The 23,115-nt window shown below is 38.4% G+C and overlaps 1 protein-coding gene across 5 annotated transcripts in view; it reads right to left on the reverse strand.

Annotated features, from left to right (window-relative positions):
• LOC131947753 (titin) overlaps positions 1-23,115 on the reverse strand; it is a gene marked incomplete at its 5' end in the record, with an annotated part of 410,194 nt that overhangs the window by 21,854 nt on the left and 365,225 nt on the right. For all 5 annotated transcript variants that reach the window (XM_059309048.1, XM_059309047.1, XM_059309046.1 and 2 more), the window contains 6 exon segments: positions 4,053-4,235; positions 5,629-5,776; positions 13,846-18,796; positions 19,244-19,422; positions 19,971-20,137; positions 21,699-21,899. In XM_059309048.1, coding sequence (XP_059165031.1) covers positions 4,053-4,235; positions 5,629-5,776; positions 13,846-18,796; positions 19,244-19,422; positions 19,971-20,137; positions 21,699-21,899 — 5,829 coding nt within the window.

Here is a 23,115-nt window from a genome sequence, read left to right on the forward strand (position 1 = left end):
TATGCATACACCAACATACATTACATATACATATATACATATATAATACTGTATCTTGCCATGAGCTAAGAAATACGAATATTTACTAGTAATAATATCTAGATCTACATACCAGCAGGATCCGAGTTTATTCAGTATAGTAAACCATCCAACACAACTACAACAGAAAAAGATAGACAACTCTAGGTCGCGTTGTTATCAGCGAAGAGTTATCCCGTTTTTAAGCTTGTTTTTGTGATAACAAATTGATAAAGAATGATGGATAGAGTTTGGCCTACAAAATCACAAACTCTCCAGTGGGGTATTAGACTCAATCTATCTCCCATATTATATAGGGCATAGCTTAAACTCCATTAAAAAAAATACTAAACACCTAAAAGGAAATATTATTTCATTTTAAAAACTCAAGCTTGAAAATTCGATTTTTAAAACAGCTGTAGTTGAATTTTTAATGAAAATATTACCGATAGTCTACTGAGTTACGAAATAATATGCTAACATAAGCGTTTATTTAAACCTTCATACTATCAAGCCGGTCAATAAAACTGTGTATGAAAAACATTCAAAAGTCCAAACCATCTCTGCACTCTAAACTCTACATCTAATCTCACTGCACTTACAATTGGCATGAACTCCATCACTCACGTCATAATTTAACCCTCGTCGACCCCCGGTCCCAGAAATATGCCATCGCTCCACAAGAAAGACAGCCGCCATCCTCCCACACGTATCTTTTATATGGCTCGCGTCGAGTTCTGGACAGGAAGTGACGTCATTGAACACAACTAGATATGGCTCCCTCGCGTGCAGGGCAGATAGATACATCAACGGATCCCCGCCTATTCATTTCGATGTAGGCTTCAATCACGCACTTTACATCATGTACGTTACAAGTTAGAAGCTACATAGCGTTGCCTAATAATACAGTATGCTAGAGTGCTGCCCCCTTATTTCTTTTTTTACTTTGTATATGTGTTTTTAAGTATTAAAATTGTCCTCATAAAACTGCCAAGAAGAATTTACAATCAAATTTAGGTAACTTTCCTGGGAACTTTGTGTAGTTAAGGTTAAGATTATCTCTTATCAGTTAATTTAGGTTTAACACGGAAAATAACGGCTAAAATTTAGATTTAGTTAGAACAATAAAATAGGCCTAAACAGTGTTTCTTCGAGACTTTTTTCTCCAGGGGGCACTTGAAATTTCCGGGGGTGGGGGGAGGAGGGGGGGGGCGGTAGACTTTCTTCGGGGGGGGGGGGGGGGCGGACACTGTTAAAAGTATATATTTTCTATATACATTTCATTACGTTCGGAGGGGGGGGGGGGGCGGAGCGGCGGTAGACTTTCTTCGGGGGGGGGGGGCTCCGCTCCCCCGCAGAGATGCCTGGAAGAAACTCTGGGCCTAAAGTGTAAAGAATTGTATCAGACACAGCTAGCTCAATTGTTGACATAAGGATGACATTTGCTAGATGTTGACATTTTGTAGGATGTCAACAATATAATGACATTTGGTAAGATGTGACGAACTTGCTGACTCGCGAAAAAAACAACATTCGCCGACATGTTTTTTTTTCGTCAAAAACTTTTGTCAACAAAGGCTAGAGGTTACATCGCGTAGGCTGGTGAACTTTCGACATCAACAACGTCAACACCCACAACAACAGCAACAAAGTGAGTACATGAACATCAACAGCCATTCTAAACGTGTATAGTCAGTGGTGTAAGAACGTAAGTCGGCAGCAATATATCGTCTACAGAGGCCAGAAGTTTTAGAAAGTTATAGAGTTCTGTACATGTCAGATAAAGATTGCTCGTTAGACCTAACGATAAGTTGGGCAGATGAAGTGGTGTTCATGTTTCTCGACCTCGGCATATAAAGGGATAATGTGGTCAGCACTATGCCCAGCCGCCTTTACTATCTCTAACCTGAGTTGGGTGGACTCAGGGACGTTCCACTAAATTGAACCCGGATTCGAACTCGAAACTATCGGGATAGCAGTCTAGCGCTCCATCGCTAAGCCACGCCGTCCCATGTATAACTTACAATAAGATCTGTAGAGCGAATTCAAAAATATCGATACAGGTTCTATAAAGTAACAACCCTTTCAGGTGGAGGGTGTTCACTATAGGAAGACAAGTGGTTGGCGTGACCCCCCCCCCCCCCACCGTACCAAAATACTGACTACGCCACTGATGGTATATGTATCATATTGAGTATGACAGAGGAATACACAATATTAAATCAATATCGAACTTTTAAGATAAATCGTAAGCTAGATAAACTATAGGTAAACAAAGATAAAAATGCTCAACTTATAAGCTAGCTTCACGAGAAATTACTGTAATCGTTGTTTGTTGTTGTTTTTTTTGTCTTTCAAACCTTAACAGGAAACCTAAAAAAATCATATTGCTATTCCTGCTAGAAGATTTACTAAGTATCCGAAACTTAATCATTAAGTCAGTGTACCCGGAAATAAAATTCAAGAATCAATACAATAATGACTCATATATTTTTTCCTAATTGTAAAAACCAACACGGGTAATATGCAACACACGAAATATAAACAATCAAATAAATAAAACGATACAACTAAAATAAAGCTCTATAAAATACCCGTTTAGTTAAAGTGTACTTGACAATCGTAGGTAAAGAAAACACAATGCGAATCCCTGCAATGAGAAATGTCAGTGTAAAATGTAATATCCCATATTACAATCTCGTCAATGTGAAAAGTTAGCGGCCTCGTACAGGGGAGAACCCAAGGATACAACCACAAAGTTGTAGCGTAGGGGAGTCATGTGATACAACCACGTAAAGAGGTGTGCTGGACCCTACTTGAGATTTGTAGCCCACTACTTGAGAGAACTGTATGGAGGAGTTGCGCTGATTTGGTGATTGTTCTTTTTTTACTTCTGCGCTGTCAAGGTTCAATTTCAAACAGCTAAATTTCTTTTGACAGTTATTTTTTTAAATTTGTTTTACGGCGAACCAATGGCCAATCCAAAACAATAATACCTGGCGCTGCGCCAGGTGGGAGAAGAGAAGGGGGGAGGTAAATACGTCATTAGATGGAGGACATAAAAAATTATCGTGGACTGCCTTTTGCAGAACTAAACAAAGCAGCAGAGGACCGAGACAGATGATAGAAAATTATGAAATAGTCAACTGTGGTGCACCCACAATCCCAAGGATTAAGGGATGATTGATAGATTAAAGGTACTATCAATCAAAAGCGAGACTACAATTTTTATATATACATATACAAATATATATTCTCTTTTTTTTTAAGTTTGAAAACTTTTCAATTTGACCGAAATGTGATCTCAGCATTAGTTGAACCGTCTGCTTTAGCATGAAGCTACAAAACGTGGACTAGATATTTTTAAAAACGTCAGCTCTAGTGTGGCACATCTTCACCCACATTGACCTCCCCACACGCTCCCAACTGACCACTTGAGCGTACAAAGAACATCAAGTGGACCTTGACCTCCCACTTGTCTCCCTTACGGCTTGCCTCACCTGATTCAAAGTTCATAACACCATACCCACACATATATATCTGGGAGACGTTTCATGCGTTTAACTGGGGTCAATCAGTTCTTAAGATACGGAACCGTTCAAAGTTTATTATTTTAAACAACCGCAAGTATTAATGTTTAAAAGTCAGATTCATTGATTCACTGGAAATTAATTTAGCTACCCAAAGACAATAATTTGTAAACTTGACCTCTATTCTCACTCTTGCGCCTTATGGACTTAATTTATACAGTCTTCTGATATCTTCTTTATTATTTCATTATTTTTCCCAAATATTTTTAAAAAGACAAAGGAGATAGAGTGATATAACTGCTCAAGGTAAAACAACAAGATGGCTAATATGAGACAATAATGATTAGATTGGTATCACAATCACATACGATTCATAGCCAATACAGATGAAGTTTCTTACATAAACAGATGATTCACATACAATACAGATTAGATTTGTTACATAGATGATTCACAGGCAATAAAGATTAGGTTTGTTACATAAACAAATGTTTCAAATCTTACCTGGCTTCAGAGCTCTCCCGTTGAGTAACCACTTGACAGAGGGGGCGGGGTTTCCCAGGTAGGTCAAGGTGAACTGTAGGACGGTGCCAGACAGGACCGAGGCGCTGGGAGGGGAGAGGGAGACGACACGTGGGGCCTGGGACACGGGACCCTCAAAGGCTCGGCCCTCGGCTCGTGATGATACTGGCAGAAGAGGAGAGTTGTGTGTAAACGGGAGGGTTGGTCAGTGTGTGGGGGGCGGGGGGGGGGGGTCAATGGGAGGGTTGGTCAGAGGGAAGGTTGGTCAGAGGGATGGTTGGTCAGTGTGAGGGTTGGTCAGTAAGAGGGTTGGTCAGTGGGAGGGTTGGTCAGTGGGTGGTTCGGTGTGTGAAATGGTTGGTCAGTGGCAGGTTTAGTCAATGTGAAATAAATTTTATAAAGCAGAGTATTGTATTCGTAATAAGTGTATCATAAAATAATGACGTTGATCATACAGCTACAGTAGAATATTTTTTTTTATAATTCATCAAAATATCGCCATAACTTTATTGCATTAAACTCTAACTTAATTCAGATAAAAATCAAATTTACGTAGTTAAAAGTATTAACGAGAGGCAGATCTAAACTATTTGGTTAACTATTTATTCGGTGATGTTTTGTAGCTATAACTAACGGACATTATTTTTCCATGCTTAAGTTTCACTGCTCTAATGAGACGCGCTAATATCGAACCTGTAATTAATGTGTCCAGGTCATGACTTATTTACATTAAGGCTAAGCTTGATCTAAATTTTAAATTGCCCGCACATTCAAGGGGCATAACTCGACAGGGGAAGTAACTCGTCTTAGTAAACTCAGTCTTAATTTAGTTTTTAGCTTGGCCCGGCGGATATATAAGGAAGATTATGTGTTGATATTTAAAGTGTGGCTCTTTCAAAGATAGGACTACAAGATATTCATACAGTATCAGAACTCAAATATTACAGTATGTGAGTTTCAACCATAAATTTTAAAGAAAAAATTAATAAAATGAACATCAAAAAGATTACAGTTTAGCAGCCCTATAACTAAACTAGGTAGGGACCACGATGTAAAAAACGTGAGACTCATTGATTACACTGTAGCAGGCTATGACTAAACTAGGGTAGGGATCAAGGTGTAAAAAATGTGAGACCCATTGATTACAGTGTAGCATGCTGTAACTAAACTAGGATATTGACCACGTTGTAAAAAAAGTGAGACCCATTGATTACAGTATATTAGGCTATAACTACTAAACTAAGACTAGGGACCACGATGTAAAAAACGTGAGACCCATTGCCTACAGTGTAGCAGGCTATGGCTAAACTAGGGTAGGGACCACGATAAAAAAAAACTGAGACCCATTGATTACAATGTAGCAGCCTATGATTTAACTAAGACTAGGGACCACGATGTAAAAAACGTGAGACCCATTGATTACAATGTAGCAGCCTATAACTAAACTAAGACTAGGGACCACGATGTAAAAAAAAAACCTGAGACCCATTGATTACAATGTAGCAGCCTATGATTTAACTAAGACTAGGGACCACGATGTAAAAAACGTGAGACTCACCGCTGAGGGTCAGCTGACAGTGTGTGGAGATGCTCCCGTAGGGGTTCCTGGCCCAGCAGGAGTACTCACCCACGTGCTCCGTGTACGTCTCTAGGATGACCAGCTGGGCCACGCCCTGCTCGTAGCTCACCTCGATGTTGTGGGTGGGCTGTGGACAGGGAATGGGCAAAGGTCAGTCTCACATGTCAATCACATGACATTTACACATGGCATTTGTATGTCAGTCAAAAAATGTCAATCACAAATGCCATTTACATACGTCAACCACGATTGTCAGAAAAATGCGCAACGGAAAAGTGCGCTACTGAAAACTGCGAAATGGAAAATGCGCAAACAGAAAAATGCGCAAATACAAACTAATTTTACTAATTCACTTTGATTTCGTCCTATTTCGTGGAAATATGTTTTATTATGCTTAAGTGTACATGTAGGCACTCTTTGCTGATTTTTTAAATTTCTATAAATGCTCGATTTAAGAAAACAAAATGCCCTGGTGCTTTTTTGTGCGCAGTTTTCCGTTGCGCAGTTTCCTTTACGCATCTTTCAGATCACCGTCAACCACATGTCATTCGCACGTGTCATTCACATATATCCTTACGCATGCCACTCTAGTAACTATCAACACGACTGATAAAAATGCAAAATACTGCACTGAAAATATTTCGGTTAAATCTTTCATTTAGATTTGCTAAACAAAATTCAAGCAACACAAAATGCTATAGTAGTAGCTTTGGATACTGTGAGTGTTAGTCAGTCAATCCATAACCCCAACCCAGAGACCTAACCCATCACATCGACAACAAATCTCTCTCGACTTGAACATAACTATACGCGTACCTTTGGCATGTTAGGGTATTGAAAATATTATGGTGACTCGTAATCCTAACCAAACCGTAATATGAACTCAAACACTAACCATCTCAACAACACAACATTTAAAAATAACTATCTGTTAGCTGAATGACAAAAGCCTATGTTACCCTACATAAACACTTCCCAACATGCGTCGTACTGAAGAGTTCAATGCCCGCCTTAACTTGTGAAGAACCGTTAAGTTTTCGATTGAAAACAAAAAAAAAGTTGACAAAACATCGACATATTATTATGCTGACTGATGTTAAATAAATAAACACAAATTCAATCACGCAATCATCAAAGTGAACTCATTCTGTGAACGTCTATATAAGAACACTCAAAGGTCGACTCAGTCACGCAACGTCAAGCGCATGTCCATCGGGAATTTCCGAACTTTCGATTTCTTCAGCACCATCGAGCATTGGCTGGATTTGATAAGCTTGGTGGGTGGGAAGGGAGAGAAGCTGGCGGTTGTACTTTTGATTAATAATAAGAGAAGATGGGAGTAGCTTCCCGTGGGTTGGTTAAGTTAACTCGCGAATTTCCAAGGAAATAAATGAAAATTTATAGACCATAGTTATGAAACAAAATACTTTTTTTAATGGGCAGGACAATGTAGTACAGAATCTATTATTTTTCCCCACCGTTATCGCAGCAAGCGTTAGAGTATGAGTTAGAGTTTATGGATAAGGTAACTATCTAACAAAGAAGCAGCCCTGTTGAATTTCGACAAGTACTCCCCCCCCCCCCCACCTCCGAAAATATGCCGATAAAATTGAACAAAGTAATTTATTGACTAATGAACCAAACTACGCAGATAAAAATTGTTGTATTTTGATATTTATCTGATTTTTCCCCCCAAGTCAGCAGCACTAACAATAACCACACAAAAAAATGTACAGATAGACATGCAGACAATGGCTGGGGAGACATTGAATTAAAAATTCCCTGACAGCCGGGTAAACAGACTTCCAGACATACATTTTTTTTTCTCGTTAGATATCGGCTGTCACAGAGTATTGAATAACACAAACAGGCAATAAAAGACACAAGCAACAAGCCGCGCGGCTGTACAAATCAATAGGCAGTATGTAACACACGGACAAACCCACCCACCCACACACACACACGGTTCGTATAACAAGAACTAAAACATTTGAGATAATACATAAAAAAAAACAATACATCAAGAACAAGAGATAAAACATGGCCTGTGTGTATTATTTGAGCTACTGTTGTACTGGCAAGTCTATATGCAGAGGGGAATATCAATCAAATGTTAACTGGTTTACTAGTTAGACGGGTTGCTGAATCAGGGCTGTTTACTTATTGATAGAGGGCGGCAATGTGGAGGTATTGGTGGGGTGATGGGGTGGGAGGGGGGAGCTATGGTTACAGATAGAGGGCGGCATTGTGTAGGTGTTGGTGGGGTGTTGGGGGGTGGTTACTTACAGATAGAGGGCGGCATTGTGTAGGTGTTGGTAGGGTGCTGTCGTGCTGGGGTGGGGGTGGGTGGTGGGGGGTGGATACTTACAGATAGAAGGCGGCAATGTGGAGGTGTTGGTAGGGTGCTGGTGGTGGGGGAGGGGGGTTCATGGTTCATTGGAGGTGAGAGGTAAGGTATCGAGGGCTACGCAGTTTACTTGAGTATATTGGTAACGTGAGATTTGATTAATGGGTGGGTATTTTACTGGAGTGTACGTATACATCATGGAAATAAGGCTTGAGGCTTTATGAAATGTAAATATAGTAAGGTAAAATAATTTGTTATTGAAGTTGCGTGAGAAAAAGCGCCAGGACGCTAATAAGTCACACCTAACATTAAGTTAATAGTAAAGTAAATAAAGTTCCCTTTCGAACCTGAGGGTCTATGGAGCAAGATGAAGTAGAGTTCATCTATTTCTGTTACCTCGGAATGCGAAAGGGATAGTGTGGTAAGCACTATGCCCAGCCACCTTTACTTTTCCTAACGTGAGTTAGGTACCCATCGCAGCTGGTGGAATCAGGGACGTTCTGTTCACTTGAACTCAGATTCGAACTCGAGGCTTTTTGAATTAGCAGTCGTATGCTCTATCCTTCGACCGTCCTAATATCATTACATAAATAACCCATAAACTAAAATTTCTGAATACAAATACTTCAGAAAAAGTATATTTCATTTTAGAATTAGAGAATGTTAAAGAGCACTGACCCTAAACGATAGACGCAACCTTTGACAGCACACTAAAGTCCCAGTGATTGGAAATAATAAAGAATCTACATCCAGGAAGTAATGAAATTTTACGACGGGAGGTTTTTATAGATTAGGGGTTATTTTTAGGGAAGAGGATGAAGTGGGGACTGTGTTCTTCAAGGTGAAGGCATAGGGTAAAGAGGGTATGGGGGGGGGGGGGGCAGAGTGTGTACGTGAATTTTTCCTATTCTTATTCTTAAGTCCACATTTAGGGTTAAAAAGTGGGGCAAACATAATATCCCAGATTAATGCTAGGTTTGTTCTAGATGATGTCTTAAAATATCAGCACAAATTGATACTTTGAATGGATATCGTCAGTAACTTAGATAACTATACCTAAACTAAACTTAGATAACAATAAGTGAATTAAACTTAGATAACTATACCGACACTAAACTTAGGTAACATTGCCAAAACTAAACTTGGATAACAATACCTAAACTAAGCTGAGATAACTATTCCTAAATTTAACTTAGACAATAATACCTCAACTTAATTAAAGTATGGCCTAAGATTTAACTCCCAGCTCTAAATCTCACAATATGTTTTTATCGACAAACGCCACCGAAATGTATAAACTAGTAATGCTAATTGACAAGAACCGAAAAAGAAAAACGTAAAATGTTTAATATTTTTTTCCAAACCTACCCAATGACAAAAAAAAACTAACGCCGCCCTAAAAAAAAGTTTACCAACAACAGCAATCTCACATAGAATGACTCACATATCAAAAGCACGCGCGTCTGTGTTGTGACAGGGTCGCCGACATCAATCTAACACTAAAATGTTTTTCTACCCCACTCTCAACTCCGCTGGTACCGTAAATCCCCTCGTCCCAGCTAGATCAGAGCCAACCAACACCTCCTCCACCCAACCGTAAACCCCCTCCACCCAACCTGAACCCCCATCACCCAACCTAAACCCCCTCCACCCAACCTAAACCCCCTTCACTCAACCGTAAACCTACACCAATCATGCGTCAACATCCATCAGTCAAGCGCGACTGTTTTATAAGTCCGTGTTGATCACCAACAATACTTCTAATCCAGTCCAAGTTTATCCTACCATAACAAAACGAGGTAGACCTTACCACCGCCCATTTAATCCAGTCCAAGTTTATCCTACCCTAACAAACCGAGGTAGACCTTACCCCCGCCACATCTAATCCAGTCCAAGTTTATCCTTCCACAATAAACCGAGGTAGACCTTACCCCCGCCCCATTTAATCCAGTCCAAGTTTATCCTACCATAACAAACCGAGGTAGACCTTACCCCCGCCCCATTTAATCCAGTCCAAGTTTATCCTTCCCTAACAAACCGAGGTAGACCCTACCCCCGCCCCATTTAATCCAGTCCAAGTTTATCCTACCACAATAAACCGAGGTAGACCTTACCCCCGTCCCATCTAATCCAGTCCAAGTTTATCCTACCACAATAAACCGAGGTAGACCATACCCACGCCCCAATCCACCCATCACTCAAGATTGAGTCACCTCAGTGGTTCCCAAATACAGCAACAAGCGACACCCTCAATTCACCCAAGTACCATTTCGATGGTTTCTATTGAAAGCACTCATTCTGCTCAGTTACGCTTATTAACAAAGTTAATTGAAGGGGTCGGCGTGGTCGAGTCGGTAAAGCTCTTGGTTGCTAAACCGAAAAGTCTCGCGTTCAAACCCTCGGGCAGATGAGGCTCGTTAGCTGGGGACAGCCACTCTTCTAGGAGAGACAACTCCAAAATTAAACAACTTCTGCCTTGTAGTTTGTTCTTGGTTGGACAAAGGCTATGGAAGCAAATCCAAAAAGAAAAACAGGCTGAAATCGGAGTCAATGGCCTCAATGGCGCATAACCAGTTGACACGTAACGCTTAATTGTGTTGGAGGCGTGGTCGAGTCGGCAAAAAGCTCATGGTTGATCAATTCGAACAAAGTCTTGAGTTCAAACCCACTGGCTGATAAATCTCGATCCCCTTCAACACTAATAATTAAGAACGAAGAAGAAGAAGAAGAAGAAGAAGTTAATTGACAATAATTTTAATTTAACTCAAATTACCACGACATATTTTAAAATCTATTAACCCCAAGTTTGTTATTAGTGTTACTATTCGTAATTCGTACTCAACCTCCAACCCCTTTTTTTCTGACGAAGGCCTTTGGTCGAAACTTTATCATATTTCTACATTATTTTGAGGACGGTGAGATTGCAAGTGAGATCGTAGGATTGCTAACTCCTGAAGTCCCGAGTTCGAAACCCCGTGATGATGAGGCCCTTTGGCTGGGGGCAGCAACCCAACAAGGAGAGAAAACTCCCAAATCAAACAACTGCTGCCTTGTAATTGTTTTTTTTCTTGGATGGACAAAGGCTTTGCAAGAAAATCTAGCAATTACCAGGTGACACGTAATACTTAATTGTGTTAACTAAATCCCCTTTTGTTTTACAATTAAGAAGAAATGACTGTATATTTTCTCGTACCAAAGTTAGCAGTGTAAGGGCACCCGATACAACACAGTGTGAGAAGCTCTATCGAGTTCATGTTTCCCATATTGACACACCTCATACGTTAACCCATTAGATAAACACACACATAAACGGGGCCAGATATTCAACCACTGCAATACAAGGTCAAAGGCCATGGCACTTGGACGAAATACTGCAGAAAGCTGCATGTATAAAAAGTAATTTGGTGAAAAATCGATACCGTCTTGGTAGATTATTTATGGTATCCCACAGCGTGTTATCTCGGAAACTGGTCCGATTTTTGTTTTACTCCAAAAAAAAAAAGAAATATGTAGAGATCACTTATGAAATATAAAAGCGACCAAAAGTAATTTGTAAGCATTCATATTATAAAATAATCTACCTAGATTGTGGGCGTTCAGACAATTTATTAGGATGTTAAAAAGTAAAAGTCAAGTTCATGTAAAAGGAACTAAAAAATATCAAGGGAAACAACTACCATTTAGCCTTTACTTCAAAATACTAAGAGTTACTGTTCCTGCAAATAACATTTTGATCAGAAAGAGTTAACACTTTTTCTCTGCGAAAAGGACATATATTTCATTTAATTTACAGCCTATTTAAAAACGCTTACATTGACTAGGCCGGACAAGACATAAGTGTTGTATATGAAAGAGACCTTAATTTCAATTTCAACTCCAACTCATAATCTAATCTATTCAAAATTAGCCCAATAATAAAAGTAGACCACGTCTAGACCAAGTCGTAAGCTGATTGCTTGATTGTGACGTGTTTTAGCCAAAAGAAACTCGTAAATAACCCCGACATAATTGCTAATTACCTGTTTATTAAAACTTTTAGCTACATTCATAATGTTATACAAATAATAAATGTATATTTTATAGGCCTATATAACAAATATATAGGCTATATCACTGTACTTTTTTACTTTCTCGTATATACGAAGTATAGAGAAAGTCTTGTAATCGTGCAAAAAAAAATAGAGATTTTTACAAATCTCGACGTTTTACACCTCACTGATACGGAAAAACATAATTTTGCAATCTTGTCCGTATGTCTGTGTGTCTGTCTGCGTGTCTGTCTGTGTGTCTGTCTGTCTGTCCGTGTGTAAACACGATAACTTGAGTACCGTTACAGCTAGGTTGATGAAATTTCATATATAAGTATTTTATCAAAATCGTAGATCCGTATCAACTTTTGAGCGATTTCCGATAACCGGAAGTGGTACTTTTCCTACTTTGAATTTTTCAAAAGCCTATAACTTGAGTACTATTTCAGATAGATAAATGAAATTTCCTATGTAAGTAAAAGATCTAATTCTCTACCTTCTGTTAAATTTTGAGTAATTTCCGTTGACCGGAAGTAGTAATGTACGCTATTTCCGATTTCTCAAAAAACTAATGTAAATTTTAAAAATAAACCGGGAGTGATCTCCCCTAAACTTTCTCGAATATTCTTATATAAAATAACAGGGGATGGGAACTCGGGCTATAGACATGATTTTTAATCCATTTTAAATACTTAAAGTTTTAAAAATAGAATAAAATCTCGAAGACAAATTAATTGCACACCAAGTGAACGCGAATAAAAAAGCGCATAATAGTGCGCAATATTATTAGTACTTTTAAAATTTACATTAGTTTTTTGAGAAATCGGAAGTAGCGTAAATAAGTACTTCCGGTCAACGAAAAATTCTCAAAATTTGACAGTAGGTAGAGAATTAGATCTTTTTCTTACATATCAAATTTCATTTATCTATCTGAAATAGTACTCAAGTTATAGGCTTTTGAAAAATTCAAAGTAGAAAAAGTACCACTTCCGGTTATCCGAAATCGCTCAAAAGTTGATACGGATCTACGATTTTGATAAAATACTTGTATATGAAATTTCATCAACCTAGCTGTAACGGTACTCAAGTTATCGTGTTTACACACGGACACACACACACACACACACACACACACAGACACACAGACATACGGACAAGATTGCAAAATTATGTTTTTCCGTATCAGTGAGATGTAAAACGTCGAGATTTGCAAAAATCTCGATTTTTTTTTTTTGCACGATTACAAGACTTTCTCTATACTTCGTATATACGAGAAAGTAAAAATACTAATAATATTGCGCACTATTATGCGCTTTTTTATTTGGCGTTCACTTGGTGTGCAATTAATTTGTCTAAGAGATTTTATTCTATTTTTAAAACTTTAAGTATTTAAAATGGATTGAAAATCATGTCTATAGCCCGACTTCCCATCCCCTGTTATTTTATATAAGAATATTCGAGAAAGTTTAGGGGAGATCACTCCCGGTTTATTAGAAAAAGTCAACCAAACACTTTAACAACAGCAAAACAAAACAAAAAATTAAGACACAAAAAATCTGAATTTTTACAATGACAATAACAGGTAAGGCCGTGCTAGACGTGGAGGCCAATAGAAAAAAAAAGCAACTAACAATGTCAGGACTGTCTTGGGGGACTGCCAACAAAATAGCAGGTGACCGACAAAAGTGGAGGGAGCTTTCTGTGGCGGCCCCGTGTGTCTTGGACACAAAAGGGAACAGTTGAAGGATTTAAAAAACGAAATTAAGACTGAAAAAAAAACTTTTATCTAAAGTAAGCGGTAAGAAGTAAAACGGGCCTTACCTCGATAGGTGTGAGGTTCATGAGCCACCTAATATCAGGTGCGGGGTTTCCTGTCACCTTACATTGGAGGGTGGTTCGTGACCCGTACAGGACGCAGGTGTTAGACAGTAGCAGGGGGAAGCTGGGCGGGCACGGCGGTCCTTGATCTGACGACGCCATCTCTAGCGCAGACATCGGCCCCGCAACACTTGCTGTTTTAGCTTCTAGAGACTCCATGGAAGACGATAGAGAATTATCCTCGAGAGTTAAGGAACCGGATGTGTTATCTAAAGATTTCGCTTTGTTTCTTAATCTCGCCAGCCTTGACCCCGATGTAAGGTCAAGGTCGGACGGTCGTTTAACTCCCCCAGGGATATCCGCTCCGCCCTGATCTTCGCTTTTAGAGACCCGGTACCTGCTCCTCCTGGCCAAGACCTCGCTGTCGCTCTCGTTGGAGTCGGAGTTCAGGTACTCAACTTTGTGCTTGGTGCGGAGGTACGAGCTGACCCGCCGCTCATCCCTGATTTTGGTGGGGTCACTGGGCTCCTTGACCTGTTCTTTATTCAACCTTGACCTTCTCTCCGTGGCATAAGACCGTCTGCTTTCAGCGTCTTTTAATTTATCCGAACTGGTATCAGCATCTCCTGATTTATTCTCTCTGTACTTAGTTCTGTAGATATCCAATCTAGTGCTCCTATCAGGTTCAGTGTTTGTAAGTTCGGAGCTTGAATTTGTTTTATTCAATTTTCCGGAGACATTTTGGTCGTAAATTTGACTTTGGCTGTTTGTGTCTACTTCTGTCTTGTCTGGAACATTGGTGAGCGTTGTCTGCGAGACGGCTGTGACGTCATTGTCGTCCATGGTAACCAGCGCAGGTGCGTCTCGGCGAGCGCGGATTTTTTCCTTGTCGAAAATTTTCCGCGAGTCGCCGCTTCCGTAGCTGGAGTCGTTGGTGACGTGGGAGAAATCTGACGCCGACGAGGACATGGAGGTGGTGGAGATAGCTGACTCGGAGTCATCGAGCGATCGGGAGAGATCGGTGGGGTAGAGGGGTTCGTTGTCGTGGGTGGGGTAGAAAGGGATGGCACGACTGAGTCGGGATTTTCGCCACTGGGCCACATTGGGGATTTCCGCGCTGTCCTCTGGCGTGGGGAAGTATGACTCTGAAATCTTGGAAGTTTTGGGGATTTCGACCTGCTGCTCTGGTGCAGATGTAGCTGATGGTTGTGTGGAAGATGATTCGTTTTTGTCGTCTGCGTCTGGTTTAGATCGAGCTGGTCGAATGGATGTCTGCTGTGTAATACTTTCTGTGGTTATTTTTTGCTGAATGTTTTCCGATATTTTGGATAATTTTTTATCAGAAATTTCCACGATTTTATCATCTATTGGCATATTAACTTCATTACCAGCTTTTGGGGGTGAAGTTCTCTGAGATGGCTTGTCTTCTGATGGCACTGCTGCTGGCTGTGGTGCCAGAGTATGTGTTTCAGCTTTGTTTTTGGTGACGGTACTATGTCTCTCTGTTGCTACAGCATTACTACTAGCAGCACTCATTGATTGGTCTGTATTTTTAGACAACTTATCATCATTCAATGATTGGTCAGTATATTTAGACAACCTACTTCCAACACTCGCTGATTGGTCAGAATGTTTTCCAACATTGTTAACATCATGTAAAGATTGGTCAGAATATTTAGAAAGCCTAGCATCACTTCCTGATTGGTCAGTATATTTAGACATCCGAACATCACTCACTGATTGGTCAGTATGTTTTCCCACACCAGAATCCACCATCCTAGCACCAACGTTCCTCAACGTCTTTTTACTCACCCATTCAGGCTTAGCATCATGCTTGACCCTTGACCCTATGACCCCACCTCTCGGTGACTTATCACGTATGACCCGGCTCTTGCTATGACCACTACCGACCACCTCCGGGCTCTCAGAGATGAGCTGAGCCTTCTGCTGCAAGCTCTCGAACAGCTCCTTCTTGTTCTTGAAGCTCCCAGCATCCACTGCTTCCTTCTTCTCTTTCTTTGGTTTCAGCAATGTCTTCAGTGCAGTTGTATCATCCTGCCCTTCAAACACAGATCTTCTAGAGCTAAACGGAGCTTTTTCGATTTGCAAAGAAAACCTTTTATCCGCAGATTTGATTTTCACCCAGTCAAGAGGTTTGTTTTTCACAAAACTTTCTTGCAGAAGTTCATCATTGGATGAAGACTTCCCAATTGCGCTTAACATTTTCTTTGGCTCAAAACTTTTTTGGTCTGATAAGTTCACATTTTTATCTGGCTTGCTGTCAAAACTAGCTTCTTTGGTTACGGCAGATCGTTCCTGGTGAGATGGGACTTGTTTTGAAAGCTTTAAGTCCGTTGTAAAAGAACTTTCGATAATTTTAGCAGAAGTTTCAGATTTAGCAGAAGTTATTGGTGACTCAGCATATGAATTATTTTTGCCTTGAGAAAAGTTCTCGAACTTGCTGATTATATCTTTAGGTTTAATGACTTCCTTGCTGTCTCTGTTTCTAGTTGTTAGATTATCTTTCTTTGTAGATGGAGGGTGATCTCTCCTTAAAGGAAAACGGTCTGTGACTTTGGATGAGCTTGTAAAACGTGTAGAAGTGTTAAATGATTTCACGTCAGCAACGCTGGAAAAGTTACCGCTCTTAGCCTTAGGTTGAACCCTATCGAGAATAGGTGCGTGTGATCTCCTGGAGTTTTCAGCTTTAGCATTAACAGGTTTGAGTCTGACATGTGTAAACAAATTCTCCGTGGACTGAGACAGGTTTTTGCTAGACCTGAATTGGGAGTTTACTGCAGGTTTTGTACCTGATGACCTAAGCTTAACCGCACGGAAATCATCAGAATCACATTCTAAGTCTGGCTTAAACGATGTGGACTTCGACCTGTTTGAGTTTAGCTTAAACGTGGAGGATTTGGTATTGGAATTTTCATCCTTTTCTGTTGAAACAAACTGTACAGAAGTTCTAGAATCTGAGGATTTCTTTGCACCATTTGTATAGGTTTGTGGTATAGTAGAACTTAATGGTCTATCCATTGAAAAACCAGCTTCAGTGGTAGTAGACCTCAGGTTTTTTAAAGAACTGTTGCCGAAATCTTGATAGGATAATGTATCGGAGATGGACGAGGACAAATCATCGGAATCTTCAGAGAAAACATCACAGTCTTCTGTGTTCGTTTCACAACCAAGTGATGAACCGTCTAGCGAGAAGGGGTGGTCAGTGTGTAGGGAGAATGACCTAGGCAGAGTGGCAGATTTGGGCATATTTGGTGAGATGGATTCAGATGTCAGCAGTTTGGTGTGGGCACTGGGTAGAAATTCAATGTAACTTATTCTCCGCGTGCTTGTTTCTTCAGATGGATCTGTGTTCAGACTCTTAGAGTTGGTCTGAGAGGAAATATCTTCAGCTTTTTCTACAAGATTAACTTTAGCGAGATTTATACTATTAACACCAGGATTTGTTTCAACGTGTAAGGAATGGGTTTCTTTAATTTCAGGTACATTGTAAGAGAATTGGTCATCTTTTGAGCTATTTATGTGGACTGACATTAATCTTTTGGACTCTGGGTCTGTTGAGCTGACAAGCACCATGTTCACTGGGGAGCTAAGTGGAAGACTGAAAGACTTTTCTGTTGTGTTGGGATAAGCACCGGGTGGGGTGGAACTGTGAACACCTGCAGCGTGGAACTGGATGGGGACGGCTGTGTAACCACCGCTGTTGTCCTGTTTGACAGAAACAGCTGTTGGGGATATGACCAGGCTCATCGTAGTGGTGAACTTTTCATTGGCTTTATCCTGCTCGAAACTGTGGTTGTCACCTTCATCGTAACCGTTAACCGCGTCTAAATCTTTAGATGTGAGGTGAGCTGATGATGAAGGAGGTTGAACACTGAGCTCATTAGCTCTGAGAATGATGGGAGTTGCCACAAAAACTGGGTCTGTAGAAGGTTTTGGTTGGTCAGACACATTCCCAACATCCACGCCACCTTTTCTATGGGATGTTATCTCACTAGAGTGTAAGTTATTTTGATGGACAGTTAAAGGCTCAGGATTTGAAAACACAATTGTAGATTTGTCACTGTGAGATAGCACTATGTCAACAGGGCCTGCTAAATTTGGAATGGTTTTCACAGAATCTGTTTCCTTGGAAATACTTTTCACATTTTTATCCTTACTTTTAGAGAGAACTTCACGAAAATCTATCTCCTTCTGCTTGGTTCCAGAATTTTCCGGAACAATAGACTCTCTAGGTTTAGATTTTAAAAGACTTCTAAAATCAGTTATAGGTTCTTCATTCTTGGGTAAATCCTTCTTTAACTTCTCCCCCGTTTGGGTTTTAGATTTTTTGTGTAGAACAGATCTAAAGTCAGATATGGGTTCATTAGGCTGGTTAGGATGAGAAGGGGAATTCTCTTTTGAATACCCAGTTGATTTGATTTTATCATAGTCTGTTGATTTGATTTTAGCATTATTTGTTGGTTTGATTTTATCATTGCCTGCTGGTTTGATTTTATCATTGTCTATTGATTTGATTTTAGCATTATGTGTTGGTTTGATTTTATCATTGTCTGCTGGTTTGATTTTATCATTGCCTGTTGGTTTGATATTATTACTGTCTGTTGATTTGATTTTATCATTGTCTGTTGGTTTGATTTTAGCATAGTCAGTTGCTCTGTTATTAGCCACTGGGTTACTGTCCTCTGTGTTGTAAGTATTGACGCCTGCAGACTTTGCTGCAACTGTGGCCTTGTAGTCTTGTAGAGTTTTAGTCCTAGGGGCAGGCACAGGTGGTTTGGGGTCCTTGTGTGCACCTGAATGGGGTCTCAGCTCAATGGGTGCAGCTGGGTGCTCAGTGTCAGGGGGGAGGGTGTGTGCACTCACATGAGACCTTGGCTCACCAACCGTAGCTGGGTACTCAGTTTCAGAGTGTAGTTCTCTGAGCTTGCTCAGCCTAACAGAAAAAAAAAAATGGTTAAAAACTTGTCAAATCATTCATGTCATCAATGTAACACCATGTTTACACTTGCCATATGTATACTATAGGCCTACTCATCTAGAAAAAAAAATTACAGCAAGTTTGTATACATGTTCCACGGAAAAAAAATGTTTTCACATGACATTAACTTGCTGCCAGTTTTTCTCCTAGACATGTATAGTATACATGTTGCCAGTGTAAACACAGTATAACTTTCAGATTAAATAAATTGTACACATAGAAAACTCTAAAATTTGTAAAACTAAATAATTAACATAAAATATTTTAAAAGTTCATACTCCAATTTTCAATAGTTAACCTAGACTAATTTTTTCACTTTCAACTATCTAAAAAGTTGATCTAAAAGTTATTCAAATTTACAAAATAGACAAAGTTTAAAAAAAAAAGATTCTAATAACCAACCTCATTTTTAAAGCAGCCTTGACCTCGTCTGTGCCCCTGGTTTCATCATCTGCCAGGTGTAGAGTGCAGGTGGAGGATGTTTTACCTACGCTGTTTTGCAGGTGACAGGTGTACTCCCCCGTATCAGACTGGTCAACATCGTATATAAACAAACTGTGCTTGTCCTGGATCTGAGTCAGCTGTCAACGAGTTAAAAAATTTTGTACCACCGCCAAACTACAGGGCTAAAAGAAAATTTTTGTACCACTTTCAGACTACAGGGCTAAAAGAAAATGTTTGTACCAGTGTCAGACTCATTGGCTAAAAGAAAATTTTTGTACCAGTGTCAGACTCATTGGCTAAAAGAAAATTTTTGTACCACTTTCAGAATACAGGGCTAAAATTTTTGTACCAGTGACAGACTACTTGGCTAAAATTTCTGTACCAACAACAGACTACTTGGCTAAAAGAAATTTTTTGTACCACTATCTTGGCTAAAAGTTTCTACTTGGTAACCCAGTATGAGACCAAAAATCAGTTAAGTCCCCTTCAAAACTTGATGTTCCATAGTATCTCTGCATATGATATCAAATATCGATCAGAACTGGATGTATCATGGAATTAAAACTGACTTCAAACTGTTAGGAATCAAGTGTTCTATCACTTGAACCAAAGACTGAAGTCTACCCACTATTTACACACTTACATCACTAAAAAGAGAGACTTATATTTAGTCATATCAACTTACTTTATATTTTTGGCTAGATGCTATGGCCACACCTCCCTTTTCCCATATGACCTGGGGTTGAGGTTGACCTTTGACATGGCAAGTGAAGGTCACAGTTTTCCCCTCTTGTGAGGTGAGTGAAGGTATGGGTTGGGTTATGAAATCTGGGGCTTCTGGGTGTTCTACTTCTGCATGCAAATGATGGGTAAAACAAAAACATAAACACATGCAAAATAAAACAATCTTCAGGATGTGTAAAACTCAATCAATGACATTTAACAAGCCAAATTAAAGGTGGACTGGATCCAAACTAAAGCTGGATTGGACAAGCACACAGGTACTTATTTTGTAAAAAACATGGAAAGGATAAATTATTTAATATATGTATCACAAAAAAGGTAGTTTGTAAAATGTCTGTAAAGTTAAAACATTAAAATTAAATAAAACTTTGTTGGAAATATGATTGAAAGAGTGCAATATAGTTATAGGATATAAATGGCACATGCAAAATAATAATTAAAAAACGCATGTCCTTGTTTTCTACAACTACGTAGTATTTTTTTAAACACTACAACTTAAACAATAGACCATTGTAAAAAAATTGAATGACAAATGGATTGGGGTTAGGCTAATAAACAAAACAAAACAAAATCCAACATAAAAAAGTGGAGGAACAAAAATAAACGAATGAAGGAAGGAATGAATGAATGGTGGGCCAAGTTTATAGTCTGGCAAGTTTTGGGAGAAGGTCTGGTCTGGATTCTGTTGAAGAAACACATCCAATATTAATCAAATATTTCAAATATTTTTTTAATTATCAACATTTAATTAACTTTCTACAAAAACCTGCCCTAATTATGTTAACTAATTTTAAAACTCAAAATGTATTTGCAATACTTGCATTACATTATACTTCTTGCTGTTTCAAGTTTCAAATTCAATGCATGCAAGTTTATTTAAATTTCATTTTTCCTGAATCAAAAATTGATAGTTATATTAACTTATTATTGGTAACTTCATCTAGTATGTACTGAATTAAATTTTAGCTGTCATTCAATGAAGCAATATTTTATTAGATCTACAATTTTCAAACATGCATGTTATCATCCCACTACACAAACAGCTAAAACATCTTGCAAGTAAAACAAGGGACTGTTAAAAATCACATTCCTTTGATAATTTAAAAAAAGACAACTAGGTTCATGCCTGAAACAAACAAAAATATTAGTTTTTGATAGGAGAGGGGGAGACAAGATGTCTTTCTTGGCCTACTGTATCAGATCACTAAAAGGTAAGTTACAACAAGATAAATTAAGCTGAAATTGATTTCAAATTATTCATAAAACTTTACGCATTAGAACACTAATTCTAACAAGTAGCTAGTAATTATAATTATAATATAAAAAGCTACTACATATTAAATTATTAAGTATTAGCCTCTAATATTATGTATAGCAAAATAATTTCAGTGTGAATAGTTTAAGAAAAGTATTTTAAAAGCAAATATATAAAAAAATACTTTTTGCAAAAAAAATTAAAGCGTGTTTTTTTTTTAAATGTGTATTAAAAATCAAGCTAAATAACTAGGCTGCATAACAGGGTTTCTTAAACTGTGTCCCTAACCCCAGATTAGAAAACTAAATCGAGAAACATAATTGTTCAAACTAATTAAATAATCATGTAATCAAGGGGTACAAGGTGAATAAGTTTGAGAAGCCCTGTTTACAGTAGAAAGATGTAGAGGTATACCTTTCACATCTACTAGACAAAAGGTGTCAGTATCGCCATAATTATTATAAGCCTCACACACAAACTCTCCAGCATGGTCCAAGGTAACACAGGACAGAGTTAGGGTGTGAAGGGTACCCACTGACGCCAGCAAGAAATGTGGGCTGTCCTCAGTTATTTCCACATCATTGTGGTACCAGAACACCTCGATTGGCGGTTCGCCTGTGTAGAGGGAGGTAATCACACACGCATGCTATTTTATATGAGTTGTGGGCCTTTCGAAACAAAGTGCTGTTTTCAAGCTTGGTTAAATATTATTTGTAAAAAGTATTGCAGTTGAGAAGTTTTTGAGAAAATAAATTGTTGAAACATTTTGTAGTAATTCTGTTTGTTTAATATAATTTTTACTGTATTTTTTTTACTGAGTTGTTTTTTTTTTCCATTTTTAATGAAATTAGAAATATAAAGCTTTTCATTAAAAAAAAATATGTTCTTTAAAATGTTTTCTTTTGTATGGTATGTTATTTAATTTAAAAACAGTTAGCAACATGTTTCCATTTAATTTTAAAGGTTTTAAAATTTAACAAATAGGCCTAATGAAATTGTTTTTAAAAAATATTAATTTTTAAAATAAAGGCAAAAATGAAACACTTTTTCTGCAATACTTTGAGTCAAAGTTAAACCAGTTAAATACTACATATTAAAATAAAATTATAAAGGCATATATATCACAACTAAAAATAAATGATATTATTAAGCATACATGATAAAGCATTAAAACTGTGCTAGCAAGAATTTTTATAATGAGCCATTAATTTTAAAAAAATAAAATAAGCCACTAAAATAGTTGAATGTGATATTGTTTTCAATAAAACCAATTTTCTAAAGAAAAATATTTTTTAAAAAAACTATTACAATCTAGTAAAGATGATCTTTTTTTAATATCTTATCTCAGGGGTCTCCAAACTACGGCCCGCGGGCAGGATGCGGCCCGCGAGGTCCTCTCATCCGGCCCGCGGAGATCTTTTTGTCCAAGGAAAAATCGTTTGTTGCTGATGGCTGAGGAACTTTGCCCAGAAAAATCAAAGACATGTCTGGAAGAAACTGGCCCCCGAACTGAAAATTTATAGTTAATGCGGCCCTCGTACTGAAAAGTTTGGAGACCCCTATCTTATCTGTAGTTAATTAAACATTGGTACAAATGTTTAAATCTGAGGTTTTAAAATCAAAATACTTTTAAAATATTTAAAATAATTTTTATTTTTAAAATTATCTACTCCCAATTAGACATCTAGATTTTATTATCTTTTAAAAAAATATTTAGGAACTACAAAAATTTAACAAATCTTCTTGCACTATGTGTAGCTTTTATTTCATTAAGTTTTATTTCATTAAATTTTATATTAGTAAATAAAACCTACCAAAACAATACACAATG

This window comes from Physella acuta, unplaced genomic scaffold, assembly GCF_028476545.2.
Source record: "Physella acuta isolate Inbredline_101_S28 unplaced genomic scaffold, ASM2847654v3 ptg000606l, whole genome shotgun sequence".
NCBI classification, from domain to species: domain Eukaryota; kingdom Metazoa; phylum Mollusca; class Gastropoda; family Physidae; genus Physella; species Physella acuta.